The 23,248-nt window shown below is 39.5% G+C and overlaps 1 protein-coding gene across 2 annotated transcripts in view; it reads left to right on the plus strand.

Moving 5' to 3' along the window:
* The first annotated feature begins 1,570 nt into the window (after window positions 1–1,570).
* Window positions 1,571–23,248, plus strand: part of LOC121673338 (regulator of nonsense transcripts 2) — a 53,021-nt gene continuing 31,343 nt past the window's right edge. The window contains exons 1-9 of one of the 2 annotated variants that reach the window (XM_042046561.1): window positions 1,571–1,673; window positions 6,461–6,840; window positions 8,472–9,251; window positions 13,082–13,242; window positions 14,257–14,454; window positions 15,699–15,848; window positions 16,746–16,849; window positions 17,170–17,255; window positions 22,431–22,539. In XM_042046561.1, coding sequence (XP_041902495.1) covers window positions 6,479–6,840; window positions 8,472–9,251; window positions 13,082–13,242; window positions 14,257–14,454; window positions 15,699–15,848; window positions 16,746–16,849; window positions 17,170–17,255; window positions 22,431–22,539 — 1,950 coding nt within the window. In that variant the 5' untranslated portion in view covers window positions 1,571–1,673; window positions 6,461–6,478. Of the gene's footprint in view, window positions 1,674–1,890; window positions 2,262–6,460; window positions 6,841–8,471; window positions 9,252–13,081; window positions 13,243–14,256; window positions 14,455–15,698; window positions 15,849–16,745; window positions 16,850–17,169; window positions 17,256–22,430; window positions 22,540–23,248 lie in introns of those variants that run through there. The other variant, XM_042046562.1, reaches the window with a different exon arrangement.

Consider the following 23,248-nt stretch of genomic DNA (forward strand, 5'->3'; position numbering starts at 1 on the left):
TCAGCAATGAAGTTAAACAGCAGGGAGGAGAGGTCTTCCCTGGAAAAAAAAAAACCTGTCTAGTCCTGTACCAGTTGGCAGAGCACACCTAAAACTGCATCAGTAAGCAGTGTCTTCTGTTGGGGCCGACTCTTGCCTCGGAATAAAAAGCGACTTTAACAGCTGAATAATCTCATTATGCACACCCAGGCCTGTGCCTGCTGTCACAGTCCAGTATCGCTGAAGGCTTGTTCTAAGCCTAGGGGGGTGTAAACGCTTTCCCAACCCAAAGAAAAAGCTTGTCAGAACCTGGATTTGAAATGTAAAATAAAGACCAGATTCTCACTCTGCAGCTCTGGGCTGTGCCAGCTTTCTCCAGCTCACACAGCTTTAGAGTTGCCCAAGAGGTGATGCTGTGCCCAGACGCGCAGGCAGGGAGCATTTCCAACAGATCAGAGTTTTGTGCCACTAAATTCACCGCTGTAAAATACCCTCAATGTCCATGTGGGAACAGTGACTGGGCAGGAGGACAGAGAGACCAAATTTAGACTAGAAAACACACCCAGTGGCAGAATCAAGAATCACAGAATGACAGAATGAGTGGGTTTGGAAGGGAACTCTGGAGATCACCCAGTCCAACTACCCCTGCCAAGGCAGGGTCACCTGGAGCAGCTGACACAGGAACACATCCAGGTGGGTTTAGAATGTCTCCAGAGAGGGAGACCCCATGAGCAGCCTGTTCCAGTGCTTTGCCACCCTTAATGTAAAGAAGTTCTTCCTCATTTGAAGTGAAATCTCCTATGTTTTATTTCATGGCCATTGCTGTGTTGCTCAGCACCACCGCAACCAGCCTGGCACCATCCTCTTGGCACGCACCTTGGAGATACTTAAGATACATTCATGAAATCCTCTCTCAGTCTTCTCCAGACTGAACAGGCCCAGCTCCCGCAGTCTTTCCTCATTCGAGAGATGCTCCAGAGCCCGCCTCATCTCTGTGGCCTCCGCTGGACCCTCTGCATAGCTCCTCGTCTCCCTTCACTGAAGAGCCCAGAACTGAGCACAGTAATGGACGCCCACTAAACCACCACTTAGGCAGTAATTTGGTGTTCAGCCACTGTCACCCCCAGTGTTTTATCACCGTGACGCCTGAGGGCCCCACCCGCGACATGACGGCTGGCGTGACGCCTGGCGGGCACAGACACGTCACTGCAGTGACGTCCCGCGGGCCCACAACGCGAGTCGTGCGCTGGGGCCACCAAGGACGTGACATTCCGAGCCTATTTCCCCCTTCCCCGCCGCTGTGAGGGACGCGGGGCTGAACTCTTTTCCTCTTCCATTCCCGTTTTCATTCCCGTTCCTCTTCCCCTTCCGCCTCCGCACTCCCGGTAACCCGTCCGCCGCCAGGGCCCCGCGTAGGGCTGCCCTCCGCGCTGCCTGACCCTCGCCCCTCGGGAAGCGCCGCTCCGCGCCGCCCGCAGCTGCGGCTCTGCCGCCGTGAAGCGGCGCCGCTCCTCCCTTCGCGCCCGGGCGTGACGGGGTGGGTGCGGCGGGCTCGGTCGGGGCGGCGCCGTGGGTCAGGCAGCGCAGTGGCGGCCCGGCGGCCGTGAGGGGAGAAGCGCTCGGGGGCCTCGGAGGGGCGGAGGAGGAGGAGGCGGCGGCGGCGCCGGGCGGGCCCATGTCGGCACCGGGCACAGGTACCGACGGGACGGGAGGGCGGTGCTGGGGCGTGTGTGAGGAAGGGGTCTCGGGGAGGGCCGGAGGAGGGCACAGCGGCCTGGGAGGGGCACGGGGAGGAGGGTTCCGGAGGTGGAGGGGCCGTGAGGCAGGGAAGGTTCGGGTGGCGGTGCCTGAGGGCACGGGGAGAGGGAGGCCGGGAAAGGACAGGAAGCTGCTGTTCCCGAGCTGCTGGTTCCATCTGGAAAGGGGCCTGGGCTGCGGGAGAGCTGCGAGCGGGGATTGGGGTGGTAGCGAAGGAGTCTTTTTGTATTTAGTGCTTTGTCTATAGGCCTCTGTTTCACGGTGGAAAGCGCGTTCCTGCAAGTCTGGCAGCAAAACATTCTCCCCGAGAGGTACAGAAGCGAAAGTAAAAGTGCCCGGCTGTTCGGCAGGCCGACTAGACGATGTGTCAGTGACCTGAAGTTTTGTCAGGGGAGGTTTAGGTAGGATATTAGGAACAGGTCCTTCACCCACAGGGTGCTTGGGCACTATAACAGCCTCCCCAGGGACGTGGTCACAGCACCGAGCCTGTCTGAACTCAAGAAGCGTTTGGACAATGCTCTCAGGTACATGGTGTGACTCTTGGGGTGTCCTGTGCAGTGCCAGGAGTTGGGCTTTGATGATCCTTGTGGGTCCCTTCCAAGTCAGGATATTCTGTAATTCTGTGAACCTTCCCTGCCACTGTGTGGGGGACTCCTCTCTCTGTACTCTGTTTTTTTTCTGTGTACTGTGTCTCATCTTCCAAAACCTGTGGCTAAGTTTCTTTTCTCCTCATTGACCTGGGTATTTTTCTTATCCACCTTCCCTCTGCATTAAGAGAACCTTAACTGCATTTCAGTTCTTGAAACTTACAGCCTTCTAGTGGTGTGATAACTAGTCGTGGAGGAGTTTGTTGCTCTTTGAGATTTTTCAGCCAGTCAGAGGTGGGACATCTTGCCTGCATTCTTTATCTGCCATATATCTTTTGAAATTGAGTAGCTGCAAAAGGGACTGCTTATGTGATCCATTTGATTTCTAGTGAAAAATCTCTATATGTCTAGTTTAGTAGAACTGTATTTTTTTCTCTCATACTTGTGTTTGCAAGTTGGGGATTCTGGATCATGTTACTGCAGGCTTTGAGAATAGACAGTTTTTATTGACTTGAGAGGATTGCTTTGAGGGCCAAGGTGTTGATGTTTATTCTTTTACTCTGAATTGTGAGTAGATTTGTGATGCTGAATACCTTATATTACTCTCTTCTTTCCTCAAGAGTAAATACATAGATGGTTTTTTTTAAACGTTACTTCTGTATTTCAAGACTATTTCTTAAGTTTCTGAGCTCAGAGTATCATGAACTTAGTCCCATTCTTTCAAATTCCAAGCTTGTTATGAAAGAAAAGAGTAGAAACTTAAGTACAATAAAAATTGTCTTAACTGCAAATGAGTCAAGGTATGTCAAATATTGAAAAATTAAGATAAATAATTCCCTCTGAAAAAATATTATGTGTCGTGCTGAAACTAAGAAGGAATGTTAAAGCATGTAAGGGTCTCCACAGAAATGGGTTGCCAGGAGTCCAAAGGCATAGGGATGTTTGTCTTGTCTCTGTTTTCTCTGTCCTTCCTAATTTTCAGGTATGAGTGCTGGTTTGTCCTGTCTGTTGGCTTACGGAGTTCATGTCATTATTGTGCCTTTTCATCAGTACATTCATGTAAATGTGAGGTGTTAAATTGAAGTTGTCTTAATCTTTAAGTTTCTCTTAATGTTTCCATACCATCTTCTTGTTTTCTGTGAAAAGGAGACACAGGCGAGCCAGCTGCCTGTTCCTATTTTTCCCTGCTTCCCACAACTTTTGGGAAAGTTGCTTGTGGGACAGTTCTACTCTGCCTGTCACAGAAGCTCTGTGCTGGCTGAGAGCTCAGCCCTTGTGTAGCTCCACGCAGGATCAGCCCGTCTGGAGTTCCATGCTGGATCAGCCCGGGTGTAGCTTGGAGGCAGTGGCTGCACCTCCTCCTCCTGCCCGAGGGTGTTTGGTGTCGGCACAAACGAGCTGGCAGAGCCATCGGAAAGGTTTGGGAGATAAGGAGCTGTACACGTAGCAGGTAGTGAGGAGTATTGCAACATACCTGTTCTGGCATACAGAACAAAAACCTATTGTAAAATGAGATTTTTGGGGTTTTTTTGGTCATCAGTGTTCACTGGGAAAAAGTGGATAGTACTGCCTTGTGGTCAAAACCATAATGTGCCCATTTATGCTCCATCCCTTTTCTTTGTATCCCATCTTCTCTGGTTTGCTTTTATACAAGCAAACATCAGATACGTCTTTAAAGCAGAATTCTGAGTTCCTAAATTTAGTAAGAGCTCAAGTACCATCATGATTGTGGTAAATGACCGTGTTGTTAAGAGTTACATGTGTAGCTGGGTATTTTGTTCAGAGTATTGGAATTGTGACATGCTGTTCCAGCATTTCTTTAAACATAGGCAACCTCTTCCCTCTTTGGTTAAGTACGGATTTCATAATAATACTGTTTTAAGATCAGTGGTTTTGGAATTCAAGTAGTTCTGAGATCTTGAGCTCTGAAATCTTACAGCTGTAGACATGCATTAGGGAGCCAAATTTGCTACTGCTTGTTTAAGCAATGCTGATTTGATTTCCATAAATCAGTGTCGGAGATGTTTCTCCGTTGGTGCTCCGTTGCCAGTTGCTGCCAGAGGCCAAGTCCTGAATAGGTTCCCCATTGATAAGTTGTCACTGCACATCTGTGAATACTGATACTGTGAATTTCTGCAAACCATTTTTTCTTCAGAAGCCCTGGACAAGCACCTTAAATATTGTAATACAGAGTTTCGTCTGGGTGGGATAAACAGTATATGAATCTCTCATTTTATTGTTTGGGAGATGGCAGAGGGATTGTGCAATGCTTATTAAAAAACATATCTTCTTTATTGTGTAGTCTTATTTATAAACGTATTTCAAAATAGTTAATACTAGAAGCACTCTACATTAGATTAAAATGCAAGTGTCTCATTATCCACTCTGAGTAGATGCAGGGCGTTGGTGAATCTAGCATGTTTTCATCATCCAGAGTAAAATGTTAGAAAGGCAAAAGTAGGGGTGGCTATTGGGAATCAAACTGGTGTTACTAATAAAAGAACAGTGATGGCTCATCAGAAGGCATCACATGCAGTGGTGTCCTATCAATCTCACCTGTATATGCATTTAACTTGAAGCATGTAAATGTCTGAAAATTACTTATGGTTTTAAGAAATCAATTTAGCCTGAAGTAAATAAAGTCTAGGTGGTTCTAACTGCCTCTTGTGGTCCTGACTGGCCCATCTGACCCTGACATGAGTCAGCAGAATGCCCTTGCATTCTGGGCTGTAGTACCAGGAGTTAACCATAAAGCTGAAGAAGGTGAGTCTTCCCCCTTTGTTCAGTGCTTGCCACATCCAGATGTGGATTCTCTGTTCCCAAGAAAGGCATTGGCAAACTGAAATAAGTCTATCGGAAGATCACCAAGAACACAGGTAGGCTGGAGGACGTGATATCTGAAGAGAAACAGAACTGGGTTCTTGATCTGTAAGAAGAGAGGGGAAAATCTTATTACTGTCTTAAAACAACCTAATGGGAGAGCATAGAGAAGATGAAGCTGGGTTCTTCTCGAAGCTGTGTAGGGACAGGATGGAAAGAAACAAACACAGTATGTGCGTGGCAGTTTCCAGGTTGGTATTAGGAAAAGCTTTTTTTCAGTGTACCTGGAGGGGACTGTTGCTTCTCTGTTCTTGGAGATACTAAAGCCTTAGCCAAGCCTCTGAACTGATTGGATTTGCTTGGAGCAGGGGGCTGAACTAGGTGCTCATCACAGTTTCCTCCTAATCAAAATTGTCCTGTGATTTTACCCTTTTGTGTTCAGTATATGTTACCTTTTTTGTCCTTAGCCAAATGATGCCAAAGCTTAGGGTGCTGGAAACACCAAAGAGGCTAAAGCTCCTACAAAATGTTGGTTCTGTAGAAGGAGAGAGGAATTCTATCCTTCGCCTTTCTGATATTATTTCTGTTTGCTCTGCTGGCAGGGAGGTTTGTGCATACAGCTTAGTCAGCACTGCTTGCTTTTCAGCTGCTTCCTATGCTGAGTGCAGAGATGCTGGGGAAATCTGGGAAGGGGTGAGGAAAGAAGGAAGTGAGTTGATGCCTTTTCACAGTGAGGATAACGGGACATTGGAGCAGGTTGGCCGGAGGGGTTGTGCTGTTGCTTTCCTTGACACTTTCCAAGACTGGAACCTGGAACAGTCTTGCCTGAACTCATTGCTGACCCTGCTTTGAGCAGGAGGTTGAATTACTTGAGGTCCCAGCTAACCTTCATTCTCCTATGATCCTAAGTAGTGGTAGTGGAAGGAGATGTGTAGAAAAGTCAGCGAGATGCAAGTGCATGCTGATGTATCAAGCATGTACTTATTTTTAAGTTGGGGGTACTTTGTTTTCATCAGTCTTGAATTTTTTTTTTTTTCAGATGGACTTGTTTATGTTCAAGATCTTAGATTCTTTGGGTTGTAGAAACTTCAAGATGCTTTTATTTCACAATTCATGCTGAAGACAGCTTTGCAGAACAACATGCTTATAAAATGATTAGTTTTTACCTGACAGGTCCATTCCTTAGTTCAAGAAAACTTAAACCTTTATTTTGAAGAGTCACGCATTTGTGAGTTAGGTGAATATGGGTGGACTGTGAAAAATGGCTAAAATATCAACAGCAATTTAAAAGTATTTATTCTCCTGTGATTCTGCAGGTTTGCCTGGGTAACACAATGCCAGCTGAGCGCAAAAAGCCAGCAAATATGGAAGAAAAAGAATCTCAGTTAAATAATAAAGAAAAAGAATTTAGTGAAAGGCGACCAGTGAGCACCAGGGAGAAGCCAAAAGAGGATGTCAAGGTTAGCATGAAGAGAGAGACTTTAAAGGTTCCTGAAGATAAAAAGAAAAAAATGGAAGAGGATAAAAGAAAGAAGGAAGACAAGGAGCGGAAGAAAAAAGAAGAGGATAAAGTAAAGGCAGAAGAGGAACAAAAGAAGAAAGAAGAAGAAGAAAAAAAGAAACTCGAAGAAGAGGAGAAAAAGAAACAAGAGGAGGAAGAAAAAAAGAAACAAGAAGAAGAAGCTGCTCAACTGAAGTAAGTTGTCTTTCAAAGGTTTAATTGTGCCAAATGCTGGAGTTCTACTATCAGGATTGTGGTCAGAGTTACAAAAGATGAACTGTTTTGAGTTACTTTTAGTAAGTTGCGTGTACTGTTATCAATTTTATGTGGCTGTCTGATTGTGCTTTATGACTTCTAAGAGGTTTTGTGTTTTCACTTGTAACCTCTGTTACTGTGGTCTCTCTTGTGGGGGTTTGATAGTGTTCTGCATGTGATGACCATGGAGAGCACAGTTACGCTTGAGTAAATGTTGTGATTTAACCCCAGCCAGCATCAGGCCACACAGCCACTCCCTCCCCTCAACAGGATGGGGAAGAGAATCAGAAGAGTAAAAGTGAGAAAACTCAGGGGTTGACAAAAAGACAGTGCAGTGGGTAAAGCAGAAGCTGTGCAGGCAAGCAAACCAAAACAAGGAATTCATGCCCCAGTTCCCCAGCAATCCCCAGAACAGCAGGGCTCCATCAAATGTAACAGTGACTTGGGAAGACAAACACCATCACTCCTACAATCCCTCCCTTTCCTTCTTCCCCCAGATTTATATGTTTACCATGATGTCATATGATCTGGAGTGTCCCTTGGGTCAGCTGGGGTCAGCTGTCCTGGCTGTGTTCCCTCCCCGCTCCTTGTGTACCCCCAGACTCCTTGTTCGTGAGGTGGGGTGAGGAGCAGAAAAGGCCTTAACCTTGTGTAAGCATAGCCCAGTAATAATGAAAACACCCTTGTGTTATCAGCATTGATTCTAGCACAAATCCAAAACACAGCCCCACATAGGATACTCTGAAGAAAATTAACTCTGTCCCACCCCAAACCAGAACAATAAGAAAGTGCAGGTGCATTTAAGATGAAGTGTTAGCGTCAAAATATTGGGAATACAGATTCTTAACAGGTCTACAGACCATAACAGGAGCAAATCTGCAGTGAGAAATGACTGTCATTTCTGTAATCAATCACAGACAGTTGATACCTAATGGCAAACTCAGAATGTAACCTGGCAGTTTAATATGTGATATTACCAAGACCATGTTTCTTAGTATGTTATCCAAAGGTATTACAGTGTTGAAGGTGGCATCTTTAGACCAATAAAGCTAAGGATTTGGCCATCCTTAGGTCTGAAATATTTCACTTTTAAGATCGAGGCAATGTCATAGCCAAATTCTACCTGGGACAGATATATTTCACCTATTCCAAATTTTCTGTGTAATTTCAATAGCCTGGCAATAGAAGATTTTCCTTTACTGTGGAATATAGTAACCTGTTGAAAGGCTGTTGTCCTCATCTGTAAGAATTTAATCTCCATCTGTAGTAAATGGAGTTTTATGTTTATATTTTTGAAGTCTGTTTGGATTAATATGTTCTGCATAGAAATATTTGAGAAACTTTGTTTTGTAGCAAGTAGTGCTTGCCCTTTGCAGCACAAAAATTAAACAGAGTTTCTGAAGCAGATGCTTTAGCTTTCTAGGATTAGCTTGGTAAATATTTAAGAAAAGAGTAAGGGGAAACTGTGTTAGAACTGCTGAAGGTTTTCCAACTGTGACTTTTTTTCCTTTGAGCTGATACCCTGAGAGTAAGGCTCTGTAACAAGAATTACTAACTCTTATGTCTCATAGGGAGAAAGAGGAAGCACATCAGCTCCATCAGGAGGCTTGGGAGCGCCATCAGGCAAGAAAAGAGCTCCGCAGCAAAAACCAGAATGCACCGGAGAGTCGTCCCGAGGAAAACTTCTTCAGCAGACTGGACTCCAGTCTGAAGAAGAACACGGCTTTTGTTAAGAAGCTAAAAACCATTACAGAGCAACAAAGGGACTCCTTGTCCCATGACTTTAATAGCCTGAATTTAAGCAAATACATTGCAGAAGCAGTAGCTTCTATTGTGGAGGCCAAACTGAAAATATCAGACGTGAACTGCGCTGTGCACTTGTGTTCCCTCTTTCACCAGCGATATGCTGATTTTGCTCCTTCATTACTGCAGGCCTGGAAAAAACATTTTGAAGCAAGGAAAGAAGAGAAGACTCCCAACATTACCAAGTTAAGAACTGATTTGCGTTTCATTGCAGAATTGACAATAGTTGGGATTTTCACTGACAAGGAAGGTTTGTCTTTAATCTATGAGCAGCTTAAAAATATTATTAATGCTGATCGAGAATCCCACACTCATGTTTCTGTGGTTATCAGCTTTTGTCGGCACTGTGGAGATGACATTGCTGGTTTGGTACCAAGGAAAGTAAAAACTGTTGCAGAGAAGTTTAACTTGAGCTTTCCTCCTAGTGAGATAATTAGCCCAGAGAAGCAACAGCCCTTCCAGAATTTGTTGAAGGAATATTTTACGTCTTTGACCAAACACCTGAAAAGGGACCACAGGGAGCTACAAAATATTGAAAGACAAAACAGGTGACAATTGAATGTTGTTTTTTCCTTATGAATAAAAAATAGTTTATTTATGAAATGGCTAGATTTGTTGCAGTATTTATAAACAAAGTCTGTTAGCAGTGTGTAGAAGATAAGTGTGTTCTGCAGTGTTTCTAAAAAAGGTCCTAAATTTGTTCTGAATACTTAAAAAGCAGACACCAAACAGACTCTTTGAATATCTTTTAAAGAAAAGGGAGGTTGACCTTTAGCTGTAATTCTCTTTACTCTCTTTGGTGCTGTTTCCTTATCAGCAGGAGAGCAATGCTGCTTTCCCAGCTGGTACTGTCCTTTTCCAGTTGGCACAATCTGATTTCTCCCTTTCCACCCACGTGTATCTAACGAAGCATATGCCACAATTGCTTTGGCTTGTTTACATTTTTTAGTGTGCCAGCATGAAGGAAAAAATAGGTTAAATTAACAAGGTATCGGTTATACTCCAAGGTGGAAAAATATATATTAAATAAATGTATTAAAATGTTGGAGGGTGTAGACAATTTGATAAAAGTCATCTTAAATATCTGTATGTAGTACTGATATTGTAGGGTATAAATATGCAGACCTTGAAATCTGAATAATTTTATTTCTGCCATGTTCACGTTGTTTGATAATTGTTGGGTTAAAGCATCCTGAATTCTCATTATTGGAGCCAGCCTAAACCCAAATGCTGGTTTTAAGACATTAATTCTTAATCCCTTCTGGAAGCATTCCAGTCACATAGAAACGAACATATTACTGTGTACAGTCACATATTTCAGCTAAAAGGCTGGACATCCATCCAGAGCCAAATGTATGCTTGGAAGGCATTAAATTTTTATGTTTCCAAAGCAAGGATCCATTGTGCTGATAGGTTTTGTGCTGCAGTCCTATCTGTGCTCAGCCAAGTTTTGAATTTCACAGGATCATAAACTGACTTGAGGTACTGTCCTTTCTGCAAGTACCTCACTAGTTTAAAGTGTGTTACTGGCTTGGGTGTAATTCTTTCAAAGTGAATGAATATGAACCTTAATACTTTCACAATTATGACTGGTTCTGGGCACATTGGTTCTGTCTGGTGTTTCAATGAGTGGGTGTTACAAAGCCTAATGATATGACAGAAAATAAAGTGAAAAAAGTTTCTGAGAGGTATAAAATATGGTAAGAAACCAAGAAGAAGAAAGAATGTAAGTGATCTGGGAGAGAGAAATATACTTTAGTATTTACTTGTATAACTGGATAAAAATGACTGCACAGAGCCTGAGCAGCCTGGTCTGACCTCATCACTGAGCCTGCTTTGAGTAGATCAGACAAGGGCAAATGAGGGACCTCTTGGAGCACCTCATCATCTGAGTTATCCCTGTGAACTTGGGTGCAAAGCTTTGTTTTAGGGAAGGAATGTGAAGAACTGTGGATTAAGAGAACTCTGTTATTTCTCTCTCTGAACTTCGAGGTGCTTATTTTAACTCCTTAATAAAAGTTGAGGAGTAAGTTTTGTTAAATAAGACATCAAAAAACTTTCCTACCAAATTTTGTTTGTTTACATCATCTGTAACAAATTCTTGGTGTTTGCCCGCTATGGAAGTGTAAAGCATGAGGGAGGGCAAGACAGAAATTTGCTTAGTAAGAAGTTTGAGTACTATAGAAATCTTCCTAAACTGTGGATTTTGGATTTTGGGAAGGTGATTGTGCAGTTGGTTCCTTATTTGCTTTTGAATTTTTTTTTTTTTTTAATGTGGGTGGCAGGTTTTTTGGGTGTTTTTGGTTGGTTGTTTTGTGTTTTTTTTTTTTTTTTTTGTTTTAACAAAACAACCAATTATTCTATTGGTTAAAACAGTTCTCTGTGTATTAAAAATCTGATCCATTTTGCTGTAGTTTTTATTCACACTGTTATTCCAGAATCATTGAAGTGAGTAGGGAATGAACTGTTCCCTTTAGTGCATCAACTGTGTCATATGTTTAGGTTATGATATTTTGTCAGGTAAATAACTCATCAATTTATCTGTGTCAGGAGAGCGACTGTGAAATGATTCAAGCCTTACAAATTGGTTGAATTAATTGAAAATTACTATGCTAAATTAACAGTACTTTAGTGCTGTGTTACCTGTGGAATCACTTAGGTAAAATTAAAGCAGACTCAAGTGTTGCTGGTTAAGTGAATAATTAGGAAAAGTACCTTGAGTTATGCTGTGACTTTGATATAGACGTAACATAAAACCTGGTGGTCATTTGGTTACACAGCTGAGGGCACAACAGAACTTAACAGGCTGTGTCATTGGAAGGTAACAACTTGATTCCCAAATTCTAAAGAGAGTTTTCAAAAATAAGTGTTAGCTATAGAAGAAACTTCTTTTGTCTAAAGATGTGCTGAACTTGCCTCATGGTGCTTTGAAGTGACATCAAGTGAGACAAGTACTGTGTGCTGTACTTGTATTCAGAGGTGAACCGTGCTTTTTAAAGTTTGCTTCATTTGCTTTAGCTTCTTTGAATTTGTTAACACTTGTCTTCTTGGAACTGAAATTGAGAACTGAAAGTCTTGTACTATTGTTACAGCACTTTGCTTTTTTTGTTTTTTTATAATAGCACAAAGCTTCAATGTTCATGTTTATAAAGCTGCTGGTATATTTTAAGTTTAAAATATGTATGCAGTGGACAGTGGTCTCCATGAAAAAGCAATGAATTTGCACTTAATGTGTTTCCTGAATCCACACTGAACTATTGCATTTCACAAATTGTCAGTGGTTATTTAATTTGTTAATTCTTTTTTGCTGTACTTTGCAGGAGCAGGCAATACATGTTAAATAAGTGAGAAATAGAACTTCTGCCAGCATTAGTGCTTCTTGCCCTTTAGCCAGACACCTGTGTCCACTTCTGGTTCTGGGCAGGCATAAGGGATCTTGTTGCTCACCCTGTAAATGTGTACAAAGATGACTTGTTCTGCAGCTAACCTGGAACAAGAAAACTGATATCCCTCAACTGACATTGCCTAAACTATTTCGGAATTCTTATGCCACAAAATGCTTGCATCTTTTGGCAAGACTGTGACCGTATGCCTATTGCATAATGAAAGCCTAATGGTAATGGAATCCTGTAGATGATAATGTAAAGATACAACTTGTTTTGGAAATTGTGGCATTTGCACCTTTTTTTCAGACTTCTGATGCTTTCATCTCAGTGCTGGGTGCCTGGTCAGTAGTTCCAGCACTTATAAGTAGTGATTAGGTTCCTTCAAATGCAAGTTACTTTTGACAACAGACTTCAGTTTTAAAAATTGTTATTTAAAACAAGTATGAACAGTTTTGTAAAAGAAAATAAAGAGCAGCTGAAGAAACAAATGTAACTGCTCATAATTTGGACCAATAGCCTTGAAATAACTTGGTTTATTGGAAAGTCAGTGGGCTGCTTGCAAATTTTTTGACCCTGCTGGTGATAATAGCTCATGTAATCATTTAAGCAATGTGGAAATGGATTGTTACAGGTGCAAAGCAACTTTCATCCAGCTTTCATCTAAGATGAATGTTTTATTTTACTATTCAAGTCTTTTTAGTACTGTTACAGCCTAATTGTGGCAAAGAGTAAGTGGGCCTTTCTCTTTGGACATGGATGCTGGAGCTTCTGTGGCTGTACTGTCTTCAGCGGGATTGAAGTTGGAAATTCAGTGTGGTTTGAAAAAATAATAGTGTCACTTAAATCTTTGCTATTGCAGTCTAAACTAGAATTCTTACAGTTCCCTCAAAGAGGGCAGGTTAGCTTTGCTCAGAGAAATTCATAGTGGTTCAGTATAGCTCAAATACATTTTAAGGAAAAAGGTGGTCTTACTGTAAGTTTGATTTTTGTAGACGCATTCTCCACTCCAAAGGAGAGCTGAGCGAAGATCGACACAAGCAATATGAGGAATTTGCAATGTCGTATCAGAAGCTGTTGGCCAATTCTCAGTCTCTGGCTGATCTTTTGGATGAGAACATGCCTGACCTCCCCCAAGAAAAACCAACACCCGAGGGTAAGCCAGATTCTAAAGCAAGACAACAGAACCCTGGACTTGGCTTGGATGTGGTGGGAAAACTAATGAAACCCTTTTACAACGTGTTCTTTCTGCTGGTTTCATTTCATTCAGCCTTTTTCCCAAAGGATATCAGCTAATGAATAATACATCTATTTTTTTTAAGTTAAAGTAATTATGCCTAATATGTAACCATAACTATTGTATATTCTGTGTAGTTATGGTAACCTAAGTAATATCTCTTTAGATTTGTTTCTGGGAATAGAGTGATAAATGGGAAATTAAAAATGTTTTTAACCTGATCCTTCCCATTTAATATTATTCAGTTTTTAGCATTTAAAAACTGTTAGAGTTTTAAAAACCAATACTGTTAAAAAATATGTTTGAAGTCCATTTTGGGTCATGATGTTATGGGCAGAAACATATTGTTAAGCCAAATAAATCAGTAGGTGTAGCTGTCTGGCCTCCTGAGCAGAAGTGCAGCTTTCAATGCCTTTAAATCTAAACTTTGAGATTTGTTGAGATGTTATTGAAATTGTGAGTATCTTTTGCCTTAAATGATGTTGAACTTAAAAAGCTGTTTTTCTTGAGTGCCTCTAAATTTTAAATTGTTCTTTTTAAACTTTATTCTTAAAACTCAGTGGTGTACAGTTCATCATATTCAAAGTGATTACTTTTAATGCTAATGTTATTAAAGTCTGTTATAACTTTCCTTTCTAATACCGCATAATGTGCTGCTTAGTTTTACTTGATTTGACTTCCTCTCTGATTCTGTCTGCATTTTCAATTAAAATGAAATTTACAATTTTAAGATAATTTCTTGATATGTCTAATACTAAGACTGAATTGTTAAAAACACTTTAAAGTATGCATTGCAGTATTTAAGTGAAAACAGAGGTAGTAATAAATAGTTTAACTCTTTCCTAAAAGGACTCTTAATCTCTAAGGTGCTTCCTCATAGAAGATTGTAAGTTTGTGTAAATAATTTTCTTATGGTTTCACTGTTTTTTGCAGAGCATGGACCTGGTATTGATATTTTCACACCAGGAAAGCCTGGAGAATATGACTTGGAGGGGGGTATCTGGGAAGATGAAGATGCTAGAAACTTCTATGAGAATCTCATTGACTTGAAGGCTTTTGTGCCAGCAATTTTGTTTAAAGATAATGAAAAATATTCCCAGAACAAGGATTCCAGCAAAGATGAATCAAGAGGTAGGATGCTTGATCAATATTTTCTTTAACATATCTTGTCCATCAGATAAACAAACTTGATGGAAGTAATGAGTCTCCAATGAAATAATTTGTGGTAATCAGGACAGTACACCAGTTTGGATGAATTTTTAGGGAATAAACTAGATGGGGTAGGGATTATATCTGGTTATTAAGGAAGAGAAAAAGTAAATGCATTTTAATACTGTTAGAATTTTAAATTTCAAGTAATTGGAGGTTAACCAGTGTGAGTAAACACAAACTTTTCTGTGAGAAATGGGAAGTTTTCCCTTTTTTGCAGATGTTAGTGTTTGGGGTTTTTTTCACTGTTACTTTCTTACTAAGTTATTAATGGTAGGTGACTTTGTCAGCATAAAATTTCACTAGCTTAAAAGACCTGGGTGGTTCCTCACTTCTGACACAGCCCTCAGTTCACAACCAGGCATGTGCAGACTTTAGGTACAATGGGATAAAAAGTCACCATCCCTGTCTCAAGGTGTAAGAGAAGACGGATGTTTGGATAATTCTGAAATTTCCCTGTAAGGATCTTTAGATACTGGAGCAGCTTGCCCAGGGAGACTGGAATCTTTGTGTTAATATTTTAAAACAACTGGAGAAATACCTGAGAAATCTGGTATGAATAGTGTTCATCCACTTTGACCAAAAGGTTGAACTGGAGATATCACCGAAGTCCATTCCAGACTAATATTGTCTGTGATCCTAAATATGTTACTTGTTTGTGAGTCTATATTTCCATATGATCTGTGCACTGTTTAGAAGTTGTCACACTCTGCTTTGAAAATTTTTAGAATTTTAATAAGGTTATCTGCCTTGAAATTTTTTTTTTTAAATGAAGCATTGTCTGGAAATGGTATTGGAAGGAGGCCTGAAAGAACAGTAAAATTCTGTAGGTAGTAATCTCTTGGAAAAATGTTCAGTGTTGGACCAGTGTCATGGTCCGAGAAAAATATTAACTATTCTTTTCTGAATCTTTATCAGATTCAGATACTATTTTCAAGGAAAGTAATAATTTTTATGTGACCTTTTATAATAGCATGTTATTTCTTCAACACCTTCCTCCTGTTCTGCTTTTTCCTTTTTCTCCTTGATCTGTGTAAAAGATTTCCCATTAAGACACTAAAGAGATGCAGGTTTAGCAGCATTAATCTTCTGTATTCTAATCATGACTGTGTATCTTTAACAATTTATTAGTATTTATTTGGTATTTCTACTAAACTTGTAAACAGATTCAAAAGATGCCAAAGATAATAAGGAAGCAGGTGGGAATGAGGACCTGGAATTGGAGCTGGAGAACCTGGATATTAATGATGATGCACTGGAGTTGGACTGTGGAGATGAGGCAGAAGATCTTACAAAGAAGCTTCTTGATGAGCAAGGTAAAAAGAATTGGTTTTAAGAATTCTTTTTCTTCCTCATTTGTTTTTTTGAACTTGATTGTTTTAGTTTGTAGATTGTTGAGTGCATTCAGGGGAATTTATTTATTTATTTATGAAACTAGTTACTAGAAACTGCTAGGATTGTGATGAATGTTTTTGTAACAAGTCATACAGATACAAGTGAAAATTATTTTAAAGCTGTTTATGTAGTGAAAGTTACTGATTCCTTCACACAGTTTTTAAAAGTAAGCAAATGTAAAGGCAGTTGCCTGAAAAGTGACTACAAAAAGGAATGTAGACTTCAGTGCATAAATTACTTTTCTCATCAAATGTGCTTAGGGTGCTAATAAAATATTTTCTGTTTCTAACTTTCCTTGAAATCTAAGATTCAGCTCTACCTTTTGAATTGGTAAAGACTTTTCTTATGTTATGGCTTTACGTAGCATGATTTAACAATTCTAACCTCTAATTATGTGTGAAGGGCTGCATATGGCACCTTGGCACCTCTAAAAGTGTAGCTGTGTTCGTTTGACATGGGGAAACAGCAGCACTGTGTTTCTTAAGAATTTTTCTTAAGAATTCAAAGGTTTCTTTTCGTGGTACCAAATAGTGGGAAAAGCAAAATCTGGTGTTAAGTGCCAAATTCATAGAGGAGAGTGGAAAATTTCTGAAGCATGCCACAGGTTTTGCAATTAGAAGATAACAGTAGGGGTATTGATCTGGTGAGATCTTCATAGGTGATGTCAGGAAGTCAGAATTTTATATTCGTGTTTATAATAATGGGGGTGAATACTTAACAACTAAACATTACAAATGCACTGTTTGGGAAATATCTTCATAAATGATTATATCGTATAGCTTAAAGATGTGTGCTGCTTGTTTATTTCTCTCTGTTAGAACAAGAGGATGAAGAAGCCAGTACTGGATCTCATTTAAAACTCATAGTAGATGCTTTTCTTCAGCAGCTTCCAAATTGTGTCAACAGAGACCTCATAGACAAGGTACAGTCATAATTTTAGTTTTTTCCATCTTAAAAGCCATAAAGCAAGATCAGATAGATAAGAAATAAGCATTTTACGCTTTGGAGTCTGGCAGTAGCTGAATTAATTTTTAATCAGTCTGTATTCCTCTCAGTGGACATGTTTTCTAACTATGTCAGTTCCAGCCAAAACTGAAGATTTTTCTTTATGGTTATTTTTAAAGCAGCTGCATGTGATAGAAATAGCTCTATAAAAGCCATGTTTAAAAACCATTTTCTGTTGCTTTAATTAAAATCCACTCTATTAAAGGGGAAGTACTGCATTAACTTTCCTCTTTATAGGCAGCAATGGATTTTTGCATGAATATGAATACGAAAGCCAACAGAAGAAAACTGGTACGAGCACTTTTCATAGTTCCTAGACAAAGGTAAGAACGGAAGGGGAACAAGCTAGATCCACCCATTTGTTATTTAATTTAGCATCTGCATGTATTTTTTAAAACCAGTGTGTATTCCAAGTTGCTTTTGTTTATTCCTGATGTGCATTTCTGGAGTGGCTTATACTGAAGCACCAAAGAAATATTTAGGATCAATGATCCACACCACAATATTTTGCCAAAAATTATGGTTTTTAATAAGGAATTTCTTTTTTTTTCTGGTACTTGGTGTTTATAGCAGATCTCTTTTCATTACTTTTTTTTAACTGTGAAAACAACAGCAAAACCTACCTGATACCAAAAAGGGAGGATTTATTTAATTCAGGACAAGTTGCACTTTTTTTGTGTTAGAGCCTGTGGACAGTTAGAGCACAGTGTAGTTTGGAAGGAGGAACCTGTTTGAAAATCCATTATTCTCTTTGCATAATCTGCTAAATTGGGCTAGATGACAATGCTCCTGAGGAACTCGTAAATGTGCACAGCAAAAGGAGGTCCTTTCAGACAGAACAGCATGATGGCTTGTAAATTCAGCAGTGTGATTTCATGGATGGCATGAAAGCAAAAGTTACATTCCTGATGTATTGCATTATCAAAAAATTAGTATCTCAGACCAGGCAGTACTATGAACACAGTTAAGAAACTCCTAGAAATGTGTATAGTCTCCACACTGCCATTGATTTATTGTCTTCCCAGTGGTAATTCCATTGCCCTACAGATCTGTATTAAAAGTAATAGTCTTAAAAATACTAACTTTTCTCACAGAAATCAACAGAGCACGATAGATAGTGGGGTTGCCTTGAGGAGCTGCTACTTTTGTGACGTTTCTGGTCTCCAGTAGTTGGAACTAACACTGAAGTGAATGGCTCAACTGATCTTCTCACTGTTGATCCTTAATTATAAATATGAATTATTCCTAATATTAAGAAGTATTAACATTTGATGTACAATTCTTTTTTAATTCCTTTTCCTGCTGTCTGCTCTGGGACCTGCTTGACTAACGAATACTTAAGCTACCTTGATTCTTTTAAGATCTTAAGTTCAGTTGTGTTTATCTGCCTGCATTGGTGACCCCATCTCTGGGCGACTCAGCTGGAGAATCAGGATGTTGACTGAGCTGCTTGTTCTGAACACAAGCAGTTGGAATGTAAATACCAGCTGAATTGCCCATAGATGCAGACAATTTGAAAGGGCAACCTATCCCAATATTTAAGTAAACTGTATTGCTGCAGTTGGTAAAAGAGCAGTTCTGCTGTGTGTCTTCAAATCAACATTTAAAATCCTTTCTGATGTAGAAAATTCTATATATTCTATAACACACTGCTCCAAGGCTTTGTGTACTGTGCATTAGCGATGATTTTGCTCTGCGTATCTCTGCACTGAGCCATAATGATACGGCTTTACCTTCCATTATTGTTGTTCCATGCTTGTTTTTCCTAATTCAGGAATTTTTGCAATATCTCTCCAGGATATTGTAGGAGAAGAAAGCTTGTTATGGTTATGTTTCTGAGGAGGGTTTTTTGTGAAAGCTTCAGAGGAACAATGTCCTTGAGGTTGGAGATAAAGCAGTATGTTTTCCAAAAGCATTTTGTTTCCAAGCGTATCAACTAATGCTGTCTATGTTTAGCTGCTTTCTTTGCAGCCATAATGAGGTATTTCAATAACAGAATAAGTTCTGTTTCTTCTCCTGAGATCAGTTTTGGGAAATGTGCAGGCATGACAGTTTTACCAAGAAAGTGTAAAACTGGTTTTGTGTTTGAAGAGTAACACAGACACTGTGAAATCAAGGTCATTATGTAGTGTTGCCAGGGAGCTTTATTGCTACCACTAGGGTTGGATAGATTGGGACAAATTAGGATTCTTCAAGACAGAAAACTTAATTTGACAAAAAAGGCCATTTCTTCCTCAACTCACTGTAGATCAGTGTTAGAGTGCATCTTTACCCTGCTCTGTTGAATACAGATGAATGGATCACATTTACATTTTCAGCTGTGATTTGAACCTCCAACCCAATAGAACAGAAGGCCTTTTAAAAAGATTTTTCAATGCCAGTATGAGTGGCTTTCGCATTTGCATTGGAGGATTGATTTAAAACTAAATATTAGCCTTTTAATCCAGAACTGTAGACAGTGATTTAACCCATAGTGCTCACAGCTTTAGGACTTTGTGTGGTTCTTGCTGTCTAACTGCATTATCTTCCTGTACACACAGTTATTTAGTTTTGCAATTCTGTAACTTTTTTTTTTTACTTCACCATGAGAAGTCTGAAATCTTTTCTTAGGCTTTAAATTCTAAACAATTCTAGACAAATGTTAAGCAGTATATAGGGGCTGTTGTGGCTTCTGGTATGTTTTGATGTTGCCATCTATGGTGATCTGTGAAGTTGCAAGTTTACAAGCAGTAAGAGATCAGTTGTTCACATAGAAGTTTTTAGTGTTATTATTGGTTCATAACTCAGGAGTTAGCTGCTTCTTAAATGTTAAATAGCTGTGCACATTTTAACTCAAAAGCTGCAAGCCTCCTGTGTATTTACTGTCAGCTTTTCATCCTGAGACTTCTCTGCAGCAAGGTCCTTTTTTTTCAGTTGAACTTGACTTATCAGTGTTTCAGTGGCCTGTTTCAGTTGAGGATAAATTGAGGGGTGTGCTTGAGATCAAGGAGTTTTATGTCCTGGCAAAGAAATAAAAGACAAAAGTGCTTCCCTGGTAACATTCCAATTCCACAGCATCCTTCTCTTCCCACTGAGCAATGTGGGTGGCACTTGGTACCTGTTCAGGCCCTGTGAAGGCACTGCTTTTATCCATTATGATTATGCTTGGGAGGCAAGAGTCCTGGCTCCATTGCTCCATTCTTTAAGCTGTCTTTCTTGTAGAATCACAGAAATTAGGAAATGCGCAAAATGCCCCCTTCACTCTTCCTGGGCATAAAATTCTGGATGCATCCATTTTGGAGAGATAGCAATTAGGACTCGGAGAAAAGTTTTTGTGTGGGTTGATTTATGATTGGCTTTTTTTGGGTTTTTTTTTAATAAATTGACATCTGAAATGGTAGAAAAAATATATGCTCTTAGATCTTCTACGGATGTGCAGCTCATGTGACCCTGAGATCCAGAGCTGATTAGGCTTCAGTCCATGGTCTGTAGTCTAAGTGGCAGTGATCAGAAGTGGTGCTTTTTACTGTGGTGGTGTATATTCAGGGTGCTTAACATGGACTTCAGAGTGACTGACTCATCCCTGATGCCAGATCTTGCTTCATAATGCAAAAGAGCAGGAAGAGAAAGCAATACTGTGGGGTTTGTGGGGGTTTAGTTAAGTTCTTCCCCACTTCTCAAGAGAAATAAATGCTTCTGGGGGAAACAAAGCACTGGATGTACCAGTAGATGGTGCCACTGATACTGGAATGTCTCCACTGCTGAACATGAATTTTTGTCTCCCCTGAGAGGGAACTAACTCAATCTCTGACTGCCAATTTCAGCGTAATTAACCCAAGGCTTTTCTTTATTATATTTCATCTATTTAGAAATACCCAGTCTTAGTATGCTTCCCCATGAAGAAACCTTTTGTGTCCTGTAAGAGAATAACAACAGTATACTCTAAGACTTTAATTTTCCCCCAGGTATGCTCAGTTTACAGAGATGAAATTATTAGCTCTCAGCAGGCAGGTACTTGCTGAGACCAGAATAAAGCTTTCTGGTATTTGTCTTAAAAGAGTTGCCATACAGAAATCCCCTCAGTTAAATACACCCTCTTAGTTCAGCCACAGTCCTCTCTTAGTTTAGCTTTTGTGGGTGTGTGTGAAGTAGTGATAATTTCACTTCCCTCAAAGTTAATGGCTAAATGCTTAATAACATGGTAGTAATTTGCTGTGGGTAGTCAGCCTTGACTGTGTGTTCCAACAAGCTTGAAAAATGTAAATACTGCTTCAGTTATTGATTAACAAAAGAGATAAAAACTGTTAAATAGGTAACTGAGATACCCACAATGTTTCACCAGGAGTCTTGTGTGTTATCAGGAGGCTGCCTAGTTGTGTTTTTTGGGGGGAGTATATTCTGATGCTTCTAATCCACAATTTAAATACATAATTGTCTCTTTTTCTGTAAGTAGGTATTAAATGTCTTGGAAATGGGCTCCAGTGACATAGAAGCAGAAAGAAGAAAGGAGGCAGTTGTGGATGCTTTGTTTTGGGGTTTTCATCTTGATGCTTTATGCCAGGACAAGCTCTGTGTATCAACCGTGCTTTTGGATTTTTTTTGTCAGCATTTTTTGTCTTTTCCTTTCCTGAGCAGTAGGGAAAACCTTAATCCTTCATAAACTCAAGATACATTTTCCCTTACAGGCAATTTCTCAGTAGAAGCATGTAAATTTAGGATGTTTCTCTCCGCTTAAAAACTTTGGCTTGTTCTAGAGTTCATCTGTTTACTGCATTAACTTAACATTCTGAAAATAAACCGAAAATACTTCCTTCAGCTTGTTAAATGATATTATGAGGCCTCAGAGTGCAGTTGGTTTCTCTGCATTTAAAACTGATATATACACAGCTGGTTTGCATAAATGTGCAAAGGAAATGGGTGTGAAGGCATGTAATTAAGGAAAGAGAAAATGAACTAAGGAAATTCTATAGCAAACTTGGAAATATTACCATTTGTGGGAGTACTAGCAGAGTTTTGGGGAAAAGGGTGGCCACATCACCTCTGCTCATCTTTGTTTTATGTAATAACTACTACATTCATTTAGAAGTTTCCCACCTTAAAAGTAAAGATATACTCTACCTCCCTGGTTATGTCTGCTGCTTTTCAGAAAAAATATTAATACATTGCAATAACCCATGGCCTTGTCTGTAAGAACCTTTTCCTGCATGTTGAGATGGATCTGAATTTTCTTTCTGTTTGGTAATTTATTGAAGGTCAAATTCTGTAGTTGGTGGTATTTAGCATTTTACCTATGGCAGTAGTTAAAAAGGAAATTAACTATGAAGTATTCCAACAGGATATGGTTTTTTACTTTCTTGTATTATTTTTAAATTATATTGCTGTCTGAAGTGGGCCAAAAAATTGCATGTGTGTAGTTCTATCAGTATATTGATTCTTTTCACAATTAAAATGGTACCCATATTTGTACACATAAATACATTTTTGTCTATAAATTGTCTATTTTATCCTCTCCTTTGTAGATTGGATTTGCTACCATTTTATGCAAGACTGGTTGCCACATTGCATCCCTGTATGTCTGATGTAGCAGAGGATCTCTGTTCCATGCTGAAAGGGGATTTCAGATTCCATGTATGTTCTGGTGGTTTAGATTTTACATTCAGGTTAACCAATCTCATAAGTTATCCTTTGGGGGAAAAAAACCCTTTTTTTGTTGTGTAGATAATACTTTGAAAATTCAGTGAATATTTTTCTGTCAGGTCAACAGTTCTAGAAAAAATAAGTTTTTGTTATTATAAGTCTTTGAAAAAGAGAAGTTTTTGCAACTTTCCATATATGCTTGTGTATTTATATAAGTGAACTGTACAACAGTTACAACAGAAGTTACAAAAATTAGAAACTGTGTTCCATCTGCGTTAAGAGTTTTCTATAATTTAATAACTTGCTTTTAAAATGAGACCTGACCTGTTTCAACATTTCCCACTAGAAGGCTACTATTGTAGTGATTGCTATTGTCATACAGTATTTAATTCAAATTAGATTTTACAATTTTCATCCATAGAAATTTTCCACACAGATGTATTTTTCAGTGTTGTTTCCTTTACTTTTTTTTAAGTGTTGTAATCAAACTTGTTATGGTGCACAGCAGTGATTCCTTCACCATTTTCTGAGTTCTGTGGCACAGGTTTCAATTTTTTTTCTAATACTGACATTAAAAATGTGTATAGTTTGCTCAGACTTACTTGAATCTTAACTATGTAAAGTTAACTTTCTCAGAAAAACCTCTTTCTGTTGGGGAAATACAATTTTCTATTTTGTGGATTATGTTTGGACATAGATA

Source organism: Corvus kubaryi, unplaced genomic scaffold, assembly GCF_017639235.1.
Source record: "Corvus kubaryi isolate FWS band 111438036 unplaced genomic scaffold, C.kubaryi_AGA036_p1.0 65360, whole genome shotgun sequence".
NCBI classification, from domain to species: domain Eukaryota; kingdom Metazoa; phylum Chordata; class Aves; order Passeriformes; family Corvidae; genus Corvus; species Corvus kubaryi.